We start from the raw sequence: 14000 nt of genomic DNA, 5'->3' as shown, positions 1-14000 counted from the left end.
TTGGCAACCAAATCTACATATTAATATTGGACGTTACTGATTAGTAGACCAATGTGAACGGATTTTTTTAATCATAATTTTTATTTACTTTACCTATATACATGAATGTACAAATAATTGTAATGACTTCTATTATTACGTGCATGCATGCAATTGCAGTGTGTATGCAACCAAATTTGACGTCGGCCACCTTCTCCAAATGAAATGCATTCGCACAGTTAAAATCCCGACCCCTCCAAGCAACGTCATTGTCAACCATTTTGTTGTCCCAAGGTCGTTTCTGCGCGTTCCCATCTCAGAGTTCGAATCCTAAAAGTGCATATGCATATAATATCTGCTGCTGTTGCGGGCAGAGTTTTTTTGTTGTTATTGTTTTGTTGTTTTTTTTCTTCTGTTTCACCCATTGGTCGCTTGCTTCATTTTGATTTCCGTCGTTCATCGACTGCGGCTGTGGCAGCTGTGAAACACACAACTGCTTCTCTGCACACAGTCGTGTTGAGGTCATGTTCCGATGAGGAGTAGTAGCAGCAGTAGCAACAACAACTACAACGAAAACGGGATAGGACGTTTCGTAAGTTGCAACTTTCTCTAGTAGTAGTCAGTAGTAGTAGCAGTAATAGTTACCGACTGTTTACACCAACTCCCCCTCCCCCCCCCCAACCCGAAATATTGGGGCCAAACTCGACACACACTGTGCAACAAAAACAACGCCCGACATTCCTATATTATTACGTTGCTATTAGCAACGCCTGCAGCTGAAATACAATGATAATAATAATAATAATTTGTCGATCCAAAGTCGTTTACATAATGCCAATTCGACATTCTATTGTTTCGTAAAAGTGTCAAATGTAGCCGCTGCTATAAATGTCAATAAATTTCAAGGTTAGGCCATGTTTCGATGTTTGTTTTTGTTTTTCGTGTGTTCCCATCTCTCTCTCGTGCACGTCTATCGCATTCATATTCATTCAATTCCCTTTCACTCGTGCGCGCATCTTTCGATATCCGTTCGCCACTCTATTATCTATATAGACGTATAAGATAAGGAAGGAAGACAAGAAGGCAGGCAAAGGCAGGCAGGCGAGCGATATCGTTTCCAATCGCCTCGTCGCCTAATCTAATCTCATAAAACATACTGTACGTTTCTATTTGTTTGTTGTTTCGTATATTTGTTGACGGTGCTGCTGCTGCTACAGCAAATTTTGACAGATGTTTGACAGTTTGCACGTCAACGCCGGTGTGGTTTTGTTATTGTTGTTTGTTGATTGAACTATCATTTTTGACAGTGTTCGATTCGGTCTAGCGAAGAAGGATTAGGAGGAGGAGGAGGAAGAGGAAGAGAAGGACGACGAAGTGGTGGTGGTTGTGTTGACGACGTAGAAGAGAGCAAAAGGATGATGGAGAACAGTTCGGAGCAACCGAATTCGATGCTGCACGTGAGCCAGCTACAGATGTACCCGTTACCGACGGGGGGCGATAACACGGGTGCCCCACCGCCGTTCCAGCTTCTCTACGGGGAGGGAATCGTCCACTCGGGTCACTCTGTGTACGGTTCGGTGGTGCTCACCAATTATCGTCTGTTTCTGCAGCTGTGCGAAACGCAGCATCACGTACCTCTGGGTCTGCTGGAGGTGGCGGAGCAGAGGGATCTGTTCTATTTGCACATCGGCTGCAAAGATGCGAGGACCTATAAGCTAACATTCGACAATAACGAGACGTGCAGCGATTGGTGCAGTCGTCTGACCAAAGCGTTCGCCCCGCCCACCCACCTGGAGGAGCTGTTCGCGTTCTTCTATTTCGTTTGGAGCAAGGAGGATCCGATGCATACGGTGGGGAGTCGCCTCGATACGCAGCACGATTTGCTCCACGACGAGAGAAGTTTCAACGCGGAGGTAATAATAATAATAATCAAACCAATCAAACTATATAACGATTATCAATGTATTCAATGTGTTCAGGTGGAGCGATTGAAATTCAACCTGCACGGCACTTGGCGCATAAGTTCGGTGAACAAGAACTACAAGCTGTGCAGCAGCTATCCGCCGAACATCCTGGTGCCCGCCTATATAACGGACGAGGTACTGGAGACGGTCGCCAAGTTCCGCAGCTCCCGCAGGATACCAGCAGTCGTCTGGAGGTAATTAATCATCTCGATTGCAACGTCGTTCTTCTTATTATTATTCTGTTCGTTCTTTTCGTGTTAGACATGTGGGGAACGGGGCGGTGATTGCACGCTGCAGTCAACCGGAGGTCGGATGGTTAGGTTGGAGGTCGGCCGAAGATGAGGATCTGATAAAGGCTATTTCGGAGGCGTGCACGCAGGACCGAGGGCCGCACACCCTCTACGTGTCGCATTCGCCTGCATCGGCAAATTCGAGCATCGACGAATCTACGCACATCCAAAGTGACATCGAGATTACAGAAAGGAAGGTTCGTCTGTCGATTAAAAATTATATTTATGTTGTTGTTATGTTGTTGTTGTTGAATACAGAAAGTACTGATCATGGACGCCCGGTCGTATACAACGGCGGTTGCGAACAGAGCGAGAGGCGGCGGCTGCGAGTGTCCAGAGTATTATCCGAGTGGCGACATACAGTTCATGAATTTGGCAAACATTCACACCATAAGGAAGAGTTTCCATTCGCTGCGACAACTGTGCGCATCCTCATCTGATCAACCCAAGTGAGTGTTATCAATGCGTGCGTGTCTATTAAAGATTCCTAATGATCTCATTTCTTTTGAAAGTTGGTTCAGTCAGCTGGAAGGAACGCGCTGGCTCCACAACATGTCCGGTCTGTTCAGGGCGGCGGTGACTCTGGTTACAGCGGTGGAGAGGGACGCTCGACCGGTGCTCGTCCATTGCTCGGACGGTTGGGATCGAACTCCGCAGATCGTCGCGCTCGGAGAGATCCTCTTGGATCCGTTTTATCGTACATTCGACGGCTTCAGAGTACTGATCGAGAGAGAGTGGCTGTCTTTTGGGCACAAGTTCGCGGACCGTTGCGGTCACGCAACCGGAAGCGATGATCTGAACGAAAGATGTCCGGTCTTCCTGCAGTGGCTCGACTGCGTCCATCAGCTGATCCATCAATTTCCGTGCGACTTCGAGATGTCGCACACTTACCTGGTGAAATTGGCTCAACACGTGTTCTCGAACCTCTTCGGCACCTTCCTCTGCAACACGAAGATGGAACGGGAGCGCATCTACGATACGACCTTATCCGTCTGGACGTTCCTCAGCAACGTGGACTACAAAAATCACCTGTACGCGCCGCAGTCAACGTCCACTGTGCTTTGGCCGAAGTACCAGGTGCGTGACCTGAAGATGTGGTCGGAGGTGTACCTGGGCTCGATGGAAATGCAGAACGGATCAACAACAAACGGTAGCGACGGCGGCGGCGGCTCTCAACCGAACGGTGACGTCGTCTCCCAGCAGAATAATCAACAGCAGCAGAAGCAGCAGCAACAACAACAACAACAGCAGCAGCAGCAAATGACCAAGACGCGATCATATGGGGACCTTCTTCAGGCGTCCGGGAGTGGAACACACGTGCGCAGATGCAGCGACCCTAGCGTCATAGTGGAGGCCATGTACGCATCATCATCATAATCGTTACAAAAAAAGTTTTATTCCTGGTATTTTTTGCAGAAAAACTAACGGACACAAATTGGACGCGGACTCTGCGGTCGTCCTAAACGGCGATGGTAACTCCAAAGACTGCGACACCGATTTTTTATGTGAACTCGAGGGTGACGACTGCAAAAGCGATTGCATTTATAATAAGAACGCCCGACGAGATGAGCCGACTGTCGCCGGACAACAGAAACCGAAGCATCTACTAGATGCTACCAATCTTGTGATAGAAAAGACTGATGAAGACGACGACGACGACAACACTTGCGTCAATTGTAACAATGGTAAGCCGATTAGGTGAAGTGAACTATTGGAATTACGAATTGTATTATAAATTGTAGTCGAGAGTAAGATGAGCAAAGTGGAACAGCAGCAGCAACAACAACAAATGAGGAGGAGCAGATTGACGAACGGAGGTGATTCGATTGACGGTGGCAGTGTTGCTGCAGATGCCAAGTGTGATAGCGCTGTACTGGCGATAGACTTTAAAAGTAAACAATGTAATCGTACCTTGGATGATGATGAGGCTGATGGAGGATTGGACGGTTGCGGGGCTGCAGACACTGGAGGTGGCGAACTGATGTTCAGCGTTTGCTTGGACAAGAGCGTCGGAGATGTCATCGTCAATGGGAACGGACGGTCAACGAAGGACGCGGATTCCGTCGATTCGGACACGGAGCCGAGCAGTGAGAGTAGGTCCGACAATATCGTCACAGTGATAGGCGAAGCAGGCGGCGTCAGAAGATTGACGGACAACTCTGTGGACACGAGCACCGAAACGCTCGTCTCCGATAACAACGTTGGAGGAAGGTAAGAAGAAAGTTCCCCGGTCGGATGCAACAATATGCTTAATGTTTTCGTTAATTTTCAGCACGTCTTCCAAGGAATTGAACGGTTTCGAGAAGGTGGTCAGCGCCGATCTGCCTTCGTGTGACGGTGGCGGCGGCGGCGGAAGCAACAGCGACTCTTACAAGATGTGCGCTCATCGCAGCAAATTCGTCCACGGCAAGCACAGGTAAACAGAGTTTCACCACCTCGTTTCGATAAAAAGTAAACATACAAAGTGTTGAATTCAAGTCACTCCCACGACCAGCACTTGCAACAACAACAGCAACAGCAGAACGGAGGAGGAGGTAGCGTCGTTAGCGAAAGGACGTCCAGCAGATATCCGACGCCGCCTCAGTATTCGCGCACACCCAGCGCCAACGGTTGGGACAGTTTCCTTTACTGCAACAACAGTCCACCCAAGTACCACAGCAGCACCATCCTAGACGACGACGGTCTTATGCCGCTCAAATCGGACGTGCAGGAACGTCTCAAACAGATCATGGAGGAGAACAGGGTCAGTAGCCGGCAGCATCAAACGTTTATAGTTAATAATTATGTTTTTTGCAGAGAAAAGTTGAAGCCCTGCAGAGGGAATTGCACACGTACAGGCAGGCGCTCATCAAGCAAGTCTGTCACAAGTGCAGTCACAACGAAGCGGATAAAAACGATGAAACGGTGAGTAGTTCCTACACCTACATATATGTGGGGGGGTCGCACAAGACTCGTGGAGGTAGATCATCTTACGAAGGGTTTTGAGGGTGGGATGGGTTTTTGGTTTTCTTCATTGGTTGGTTGGTTGGTTGGTTTGGGGTCAACGATTCCTTTTTTTTTCTTTCTTTCTTGCTCATCGTTTTGGTTTAGGCGGCGTGCGATGAGGCAGAGAGGTCGTCTCCGTTGCAGTTGCTGTCTCCGCCTCAGTCGGTCAGTTGCAAGTGTGCACCACCACCACCTCTACCATCACCATCATTTCCAACATCACCATCATTAATATCCACTGCAACCTCTACCTCCTCCCACATGTCCATCATTCGTCGCTTAAAGTGTGTGCATATAACCCGAGGCGCTACTTAAATCAACGACCTCTCTCACTCCACCTCCAACTGACCCGATCGATGTTCTTGTTAACTTTTGTTTGCGTTTCGACTGCGTGTGTGTTTGAATCTTGTTTTTTTGTGTGTGTGTCTTTGTTGTATTTTGATTTGTTGTGGTTTCGTTTAATATTTACAACGGATCCGTATGGTGTTGTTGTTCTGGTGTTGCAGAGTTCAGTTGTGGAGTCGGTGTGCAGCGCTGGCGAGGGGCAGGCATCGGCGGTCGAGTCTCTTCGATCGGACATGTCGTGGGAGGCGGTGGAGGAGGGTCCGTCGTTGCTCGAGGGAATTCCCACGTTGTGGGTGCCGGATCATGCCGTCTCCAGGTGCACCGGGTGTAGCACAGTCTTTTGGTTGGGTCGAAGGAAGCACCACTGCAGGTAAACACGACAAAAACGATACCACCCGTACACGCTCACACACACACTAATTCTAATGTAAAAACTAGAAATTGCGGTCGCATCTTCTGCGCGGACTGCTCCGAGAACAGCACTCCTCTCCCATCCGAACAACTGTACGACCCGGTGCGCGTGTGTACCTCCTGCTACTCCAAGCTGCGGCGGAGAGAGTGCGGTGAAATCCCCGAACAGTGCAAACATTCGTCCTCTTCGGCGGCCAACAACAACCCGCACCAAATCACCGCAACCAGCAACTGATGAAGAAGAACGACGTGTAGAAGGAGGAGGAGGAGGAGGAGGTGGGTGCAGCAGCAGCAGCAGTGTGAGCGGGAGGAGGGTGTACGACGACGACGAAGATGATGATGATAAACTGAAACGATAGAAAACCCATAGGTATGTAAGATCAGTAATTAGTAATTAGGAATTGCAATTCAAAATATCGTTTGTTATTCTTTTCAGATAAATCGGCAGCATATGACACATTTTTTCACTCTCTCGTTTAATTCTCTATTTCGATGAAGGAGAGAAGGTTGTTGTTTTTCGGTAATGTCTTTTATTGTATTTCGTTTTAATGCGATCGTGATGAAGTGAAGAGGAAAAGCAATTTTCGATTACCACCACCACCGCCAACTATCACCACTACTACTGCATACTACATAGACGACACGATAAGACACGACGCGTCCTTCTCCAATTATTTATATATTTACACACTCGCCGCGTATTATTTACTATAATTATTTCTCTGTTAATTATTTCATTTTTCTTTTTTGTTGTTGTTGCTGTTTTTCCTTCTTGTGATGTGATTACTATTATTTCTGTTCGCTTGTAGGGTTCGTTCTAGTCAAATTATTCTTGTTTGGTCGAAATACGTTTGGTTGCGCAAAATTATCTCTCTTCAACACACACACACATACATCTCTGCTTCTTCCTCTTCTCCTCCTCCTCTATACGAAGAGAAGAGAAAAGAAGAGGAAACATACAAAAAATGAACGAATGAAAGTCTGTTGTACACCCATCAACCAGAAACAAAACACTTCCATTTCCCCCCTCCTCCTCCTCCATTCGTAAGACAAGTTCATAGCTGTGATGCTTTACTCTATTAATTGTTATTATTATTATCATTGATGTTATTAACACACACACACACACACAAAAATTAAAGAAATTGCGGCAATTGATAGGAGGAAGAGACAAGAGAGCGAGACGATATATATATATATAATTAGTATACTACTAACTGTTAGTGAGGAGAAAAGAAAGTAATGAACAGGGTGCTTCGATTTCGATATATACAGACATAAATACTACTACTATTACTACTACTACATACGTATTATATAAATATGGATTTGGATATTTAGGATATTTAAACAAACAAACAAACAAAAAACAAATATATATATATACATGCAATGAAAACAATGCACGTGTAATAAAAAATATGTAAAATGCAAAAGAGAGAAAAAGAAAGCAACATTGAATTGTTAGGGAAATTTCGTTGGGAGCGGAGGAAGGAAGGAGAGAGTGAGACGTAGGAAAATTTTTGTATTGTTTCGGTTTTCGTTTCTTGCGATGCAAAAGTTTGTAGTTTCTTTTTCTTTTCCGGACTAAAAAATGAACATGCAGAAGAAGTAGAGCATACGAACATCATGTATAAAAAGGTTTGCAAAGAAAGAAGCAAAAGTCGTATAAACATTTGTATAAATATTTATTTGGTAATAAGTGTGGACGAAAATATGGAGAGTTTTACCATCTCTTTCTATCTTACTTATTGTCACTTGTCATTTCATACAAACACATATATATATATATTATATTTGTGTTTTGTTTTGTTTTGTTTAGTTAGCACACGCGGGACGATCAAGTATGAAAATGTGCGTAAATTAAAAATTTATTGAATACAATAAAAATGTTGTTCATTTTGCGTGCGAGAGAATATGAAATAAATATAAATATAATGCATAGTGGCGAGATTTAATATGAATATATATTATATATAAATATGTAAATGGATATAATTTTTATTGTAAATGTACAACATAAATTATATATGGTCATAAATTTTTATAGTTTTCGTTTTGATTCTTATACTCTCTACCTTACCATCATCATCATCATCATCATCGTCCTATCCCCCCAATCCAACTGAATTGATCGTACTTTATTACATGAAACAGATGCAAATCTGCCAATATTTGCATTTTGTGAAGACATTGAATTCTTCACAACTCGAAATATACGAATTTGTTTTCTAAAATTGTTCAAATTAAAGCCCAATTATTTCAATTTAATTTGAGTGTTCAAACTTGTTGTTGTTGTTGTTGAGACAGAAGACGTTAAAAGACGTTTACGCGTTGCCTAGTTACGTAATTCACGAGGAAAAGAATGAGAGGTGCGAAAATTAGAGAGTGCTCTGCAGTTTTCTTTTGTTTATTAATTCAGGGGGAGAACATACAAAAAAAAAATAATAAAATAAAAATAACCCTTGTTGCCTTGTTTGTTTTTTGTTTCTCTCTGTGTGTGTGTAAAGAGTTTTTTTTTTTTAGCTAAATTCAATTATAAAATATAACAAATATTATATAATAATTATCATCATAATCATAATAAGTCAATAATTAAAAACGTAAAATCTGTCGATACTTTTTTTTCCTTTCTTTCTTCATTTCCTTAAAGCTAAGCTAAATAAATAACAAAAAATATATATATATATGTTGCATAAAATACAGATACAATACAAATACAAGGGTGGCGCGCGCAAACAAACAAATGAAGTACGACGACCGACAACAACGCAACGCAATGAAAGAAGCTACCGTATATTGAATAGAGAGAGAGATAGAGAGAGAGAGCACCTCGATTTATATTGATGAATTATAATAATAATTACTAATGAAAAAGTAAAAAAAAGATTTTCAAAATGCGTCGTCTCTCTTTTGATTGCAATTGAAGACAAAAAAAAAAGAAACAATTGCTGGTAACGAGAGAAAAAGAGGACAAACGCAAAATAGATTTTGATCAAGTTGCAAACTGAATCGAGCCACTGTTTTTTGTTTTGTTTCTTGTTCTATTTTGCAATTATGCTACTTCTATTATTGTTATTATTACTATTACTATATAGTAGCTATAGTTCTTCACATGTAAAAATATCAATCTATTCTGTATTCGATCGCTAACGACGACTTTTACCAAAATAAAAATAATCTAAATCTGCCCGATACAAAAATAATATATGATCTATGCACGATGCATCGATATATATATAGAGAGAGAGAGAGAGAGAAAGAGATGTAACGCACACTCTGCTCTGTTACATGCGATTGAGGACGGGCGCAGGGATTCGCGACACAAAGTTTTCCGGTTTCGAGTCCTTCCTCTTCTTGAAGACGTCCTCCTGAAGATGTTTGGACTGGTTCAGCGAATTCATGCTGCCGTACATCTTGAGCAGCTTCGTGACGGCTATGACGACGTCCTTGTTGTCGTGCGCCTTCGACACCTCCCGGATGAGTTCCTCCTTCAGACACGAAGAAGATTTCGTCGGCGAAGTGGCAGCGGAATGCGACAACCGACGACCGTTGTGATCGTAGTGGACGGTCGACGAGGACGACGAAGAGGAGACGCTGCTCCGAGTCGGAGAGTTTCTCGAGAAAGGTCCGCCGTTGGTGAAGGTGTCCACGTTCAGACTGGGCCGTTGCGCTCTCTGCCGTCCGTTCCACGTGTTACTGCTGTTGCTGCCACCACCACCGAATCTCGCTGTCGCACCTCCTCTCTTTGGAGAAATTGGAAGCTTCCTCTCTGCACTGTTCCTCCTGCTACCTGCAGCTGCTGCTGCTGATGGTCTTTCTAGATTCGAAGGAGTCCTCACCATCGGCGACGCTCTGCCACTGTCCATGCTGTTGCGACGACGACCTGCAGATTGCTGCGACCGTCTTTCACCTTCGGGTCTCCTCAACTCCCTGTCGACGCTGCCCAAACGGAGACCACCCTCTGACGGCACGTAAAGCGTCTTCCTGTCGGCGACGCACTCGTCCTTGAAATCGTTGCTCAGTTGACGTTCTGCGGCGCGAAGAGTGCAATTAGAAATCGAGCTTATTACAAAATTTGTTTTAATTTAATTTCTCACCTGCTTCTTCTACGTCTTCGGCGCTGTTCTGGCTGTACAACGAGTTTCTGTTTTTCTTATCGCCGCCGTTGACGACGACGCCCAAACTCCTGTAACCTTCGTCGGAGACCTCGGAGGCGTTATCGCTGTGATCCGTGTTCGAGTCTCCAGAAACTTGAAGACTCGCCTCCGCCTTCATCGTCGTGTTTGCACCGTATTTGCTGTTGCCGTCTGCAGGAATCTGTATGTGAGTGACGTGATGATGGTTCGGGCTGTTGCGGCTCGTCGTCTTTGGAATGGTCTGAGTCGTCGAAGGAATGTACGGTAGAGATTGATGAGAATAGTTGGAGGATTGCGTCTTCTTCGGGCTGCTGCTGCTGGTGGACAGCTTCGTCGTGTGCGTCGAGACGTAATTGGGTGTCGGTGATCTGGATCTGTTCGCCGGTGGCACCAAACTCTTCCTCTGCAGAAACGGACTGACCGAGCGACGATCGTTGCTCATGCGGGACGGAGATCGAGATCTCGATCTGTTGATCGCGTTCATCGGTGGACCCAACGAAGATTTGCTAAAACCGTTGCTGTGATTCGGAGATCCTCCGTTCTGATTTCCGGCAGATCTAAAGAAACCCAGAAACAATTGAATAAAAACAACAATACTCCAAGCACACTTTGAGAATGCACAGATATACAAGTGAATTATACTTGACAAGTACCCGTTTGTCGATTGGTTTAGATTTGAATAAAAGAAAATTTTATCAGTTAACAAACAAAAAACGTTTAGCGTTGAAACACCAATTGTTTTTGTGGGCCGACCCGAACGAACGATATAGAACCAATAGAATTGCTAAGAACACAAAAAAATGCCGATCGTCAGATTGTGTTTGACGATATGATTCGCAGCTGCAACTATTTTGGCCCAATAAGAATTGTTTACACGTTCAAAGCAGCTCTGATTCGTCGTGTCTCAGAAAACAAAACACAATCTAAATGAGCAGCAACGTTGATATTGATATTATTACCTGTCGTAATAGACCTGAGCGCCTTGGAGATCCGAAGCTCCGGTTTTACTGATGAGTCTCGCGCCTTGCGTCGTTCTGTGCTGTGCCCGACATCTGCACGGATCGTGTTTATCCAAGTAATGCGAAAGAGTGTCCCAACCACCGCCTACCCTCACCATAACGTGATTCCTCAAGATCTGCAAAACATTACATTTAACTACAACACACAACAATTTGAAATATTCTCACCCTGACAAAGATGAGGACTTTGGTGTCGCCGATCCGGTACTTTCCTTCGGACACCCGGATCATCGGAAACTGCGTCGGACAAGTGCACTTTTCCACAAGATCCCTCACCTGTACACAAACACAATTACATACATTATATAAAGTGATATTCTTGACTCTTGAAGTTGTAATGAATTGATTTCCCAGAAGAGATGGATCGATCCGATCTGCTTTTTTAAAGTCCGGAGGCGCGATTATGTATATAATAATAATAACGCTTACTTTCACTGGAAAATCGTGACGCGATGGACCTCTTCTTCAATAATAATCATATTGCGAAAACAATGGAAATTTATGTATGTTTAATCGAGATGGCGACTAACGAAATTTGTTTTTCACGGCCTACTAATATATCCATTTACCAAAAACAATTGCGATTGCTGATTATGTATCCAACTTAACGGCCGAACAACAAACATTGCATTCCTCGCTAAACGAATTCAATTCAATTCAGAGGTAATTAGCTATAATGTCCATACGGAATGCGCGTTTCTTTCTTGTATACTTTGCGGATGGCGTTGGTGTCGGATCGGAATGGGAGCAGAGATTTGCACAAAAAATGAAACGAAAAGTGAGACGCAGACAAAAAGTATCAAAGAGAGAAAGAGAGAGAAATATATCGATGCGAGAGTAAAATTTGCGTGGGGATGGAAGAGGTAAAATAGCGTGGGGTGGCAGCACTGTGCAAAACATACAAATTAGTTATATATATATACGCAAATCGAATGCGGAGATCGGTGAAAAAGGAAAATAGAAAATAAATGCTGCTGCTGTTGCTGGTGGTGGTATATATTGGTCGCGATTTATGTGTCTGCGACGTTGAATTCTTGCGCCGCATTTAACAATCCAAAAAATTTATCGTTTCGTTTCTCTCTCTCATTTGAAATGTTAGAATGTTACGTGTGTTTGAGTTTGAGATTCATACGTCAATTTTTTTTATGAAAAATGTGATTGTTGTTGTCGTCGCATGGGAACGAAACAACAATCCGCGATATGTTGTCATGGGAACAAACAAGCGCGCATGTATAATTCATCGTTTTTGCATTACAATACAATGAGACAATTCAGAAACTCTCTATTTCTGCTGCTGCTGCTGCGACCAAATTAGGTGGATGCCCCGGGTCGATCCATCCGATTTACAATCATCATCATCATGATCGTAGTAATTATTTACCATTTCGTCTAAACTCTTCAGGTCGTTGGTGACGATCTGCGGAAGCGGTCCGTATACCATCACCGGTTGTTCGTCCTCCATTTCGCTGTCGGTTTCGTCGTCCTCCTCGTCGTCTCCGTTCTGTTCCATTCGTAATCCAGGAACGCCGTTAACGTCCGCATGTATCGAATCGTTCCTCCTCTGATCCGCCGCGATTTCCCTGTCTATTTGTCTCTCCATCTGCACGAGCATCGGCGCCAACATACCGAATCTGCACAAAACGCCACAATCAACAACAATTTGCAATCAACATGAATCATGAAGATAATTACTTGGCACCACGTCGCGCCACCTCCAGGAGGCACAGAATCACGTGCTTCTCGTTCTTCCGCATTATCAGATCGTCGGATTCGAAGAGGAGACACTCGATAATCTGCAACGACTCTCTGCACCAGCGGATGAAATTGCTCAAGTTATCCCTGCGACAAAAGACAAATCATTCAAAATCATTCATTCAGTCAAACGAAATTTCGTTTTTCTTACCTGGCGAAGAAAGAGCCCGGCTTCGGCTGCGAGAAATATTTGACGTCGGTGATTTCGACGAGATTCTGTGCTTGCGCTAAACTTCCCGTCACCGATCTGGACATCATCATCAGCTGTTGCTTCCTGGCCTGCTTCTTCTGCACGTACGAGGCGGCTTGCACCTTCACTGCATTCGCATGCTAAAAACAAAACAAACAAAAATTAATAATAATACAGATGTAAAATTGCATATTTTGTGTTGCGTAGGCGGCGTTGCGAAATGTCAGGCGAAGAGGAGCGCTCTTCTCGTGAACGCGCGACCTCGAGAAAAGTTCAAATACGACAATGATGATGATGATGCTGTTTATTTTCTTCATTTTAAATTAACGAGTGAATCCGGGTGAAGTGTGCGTGCGTGCACATGTGCGACAGATGCTTCGCAGTTCCAAAGTGTGGCATCGATAATGCGCTCTAATTGTTTTTCCTCAGACCGGCAAAAACTATTTATTTACTTCGTTTTCCTTCCCTTCACGCTGGAGTCGAAGTATATTTCATTTTCTATTAATAATGTTTGTTGTGAAGGTTCGAAAATAAAATGTAGTTTCGCAGAGGGGTTGAGTGTGTGTGTGTGTGCCGCCCTCTATATTTAGATTAAGTCATCTATTCTTCAAACAAATTTAAAACAAAAAACGAATTTTATTACTTAACTTTGACAGCTCATAACGAATGAACGACGCATAACGCGAATCCGGTAATTGAATAATAGGAAAGACCACTGATTATATTCTTCAAAAAAGATTTATCTAATCTCTAATTGCTTAAATTTACAAAAAAATAATAATAACTAAACATTTCAAATCTTCACATGGTTGTCAATTGTGACAGTCACAATTAAGTTAGGTTATATAATAAGCAAATTTGACAAGATGTCATTGCAATGAAGCAACAAATAAATTATACGATTATCTGTCAACATGTTGCTAATT

General features: G+C 43.6%; 2 protein-coding genes across 4 annotated transcripts in view; one reads left to right on the top strand and one right to left on the bottom strand.

The window, feature by feature from the left end:
• The first annotated feature begins 193 nt into the window (after positions 1–193).
• Positions 194–7092, top strand: LOC108556797 (myotubularin-related protein 4). Of its 3 annotated transcripts, XM_017913068.1 has the most exons (14): positions 199–571; positions 1287–1892; positions 1959–2137; positions 2205–2430; positions 2492–2682; positions 2746–3591; positions 3650–3918; positions 3976–4444; positions 4506–4649; positions 4712–4976; positions 5030–5137; positions 5324–5383; positions 5725–5933; positions 6002–6310. In XM_017913068.1, the coding sequence occupies exons 1-14, from the start codon at positions 512–514 to the stop codon at positions 6207–6209; spliced, it is 3840 nt and encodes a 1279-aa protein (XP_017768557.1). In that variant the 5' UTR covers positions 199–511; the 3' UTR covers positions 6210–6310. The 3 variants fall into 3 exon arrangements, with proteins under 3 accessions (XP_017768559.1, XP_017768557.1, XP_017768558.1); XM_017913069.1 differs by lacking the exon at positions 5324–5383 and having other exon boundaries at positions 200–571; XM_017913070.1 differs by lacking the exons at positions 5030–5137; positions 5324–5383; positions 5725–5933 and adding an exon at positions 6411–7092 and having other exon boundaries at positions 194–571; positions 4712–4767; positions 6242–6344.
• A 1572-nt stretch (positions 7093–8664) lies between these two features.
• The window catches only part of LOC108556811, a 22055-nt gene continuing 16719 nt past the window's right edge, over positions 8665–14000 (bottom strand). The window contains exons 3-9 of the mRNA XM_017913082.1: positions 13036–13214; positions 12825–12971; positions 12514–12763; positions 11301–11408; positions 11073–11248; positions 10075–10670; positions 8665–10007 (exon numbers count right to left, since the gene is read on the bottom strand). Of these exons, the coding sequence (XP_017768571.1) occupies positions 9262–10007; positions 10075–10670; positions 11073–11248; positions 11301–11408; positions 12514–12763; positions 12825–12971; positions 13036–13214 (2202 nt within the window). The 3' untranslated portion in view covers positions 8665–9261. The remainder of the gene's footprint in view (positions 10008–10074; positions 10671–11072; positions 11249–11300; positions 11409–12513; positions 12764–12824; positions 12972–13035; positions 13215–14000) is intronic.

This window comes from Nicrophorus vespilloides, unplaced genomic scaffold (assembly GCF_001412225.1).
Source record: "Nicrophorus vespilloides isolate i.1.1-1 unplaced genomic scaffold, Nicve_v1.0, whole genome shotgun sequence".
In the NCBI taxonomy this organism is placed as follows: domain Eukaryota; kingdom Metazoa; phylum Arthropoda; class Insecta; order Coleoptera; family Silphidae; genus Nicrophorus; species Nicrophorus vespilloides.
This window is presented reverse-complemented; position numbering and strand designations above follow the sequence as displayed.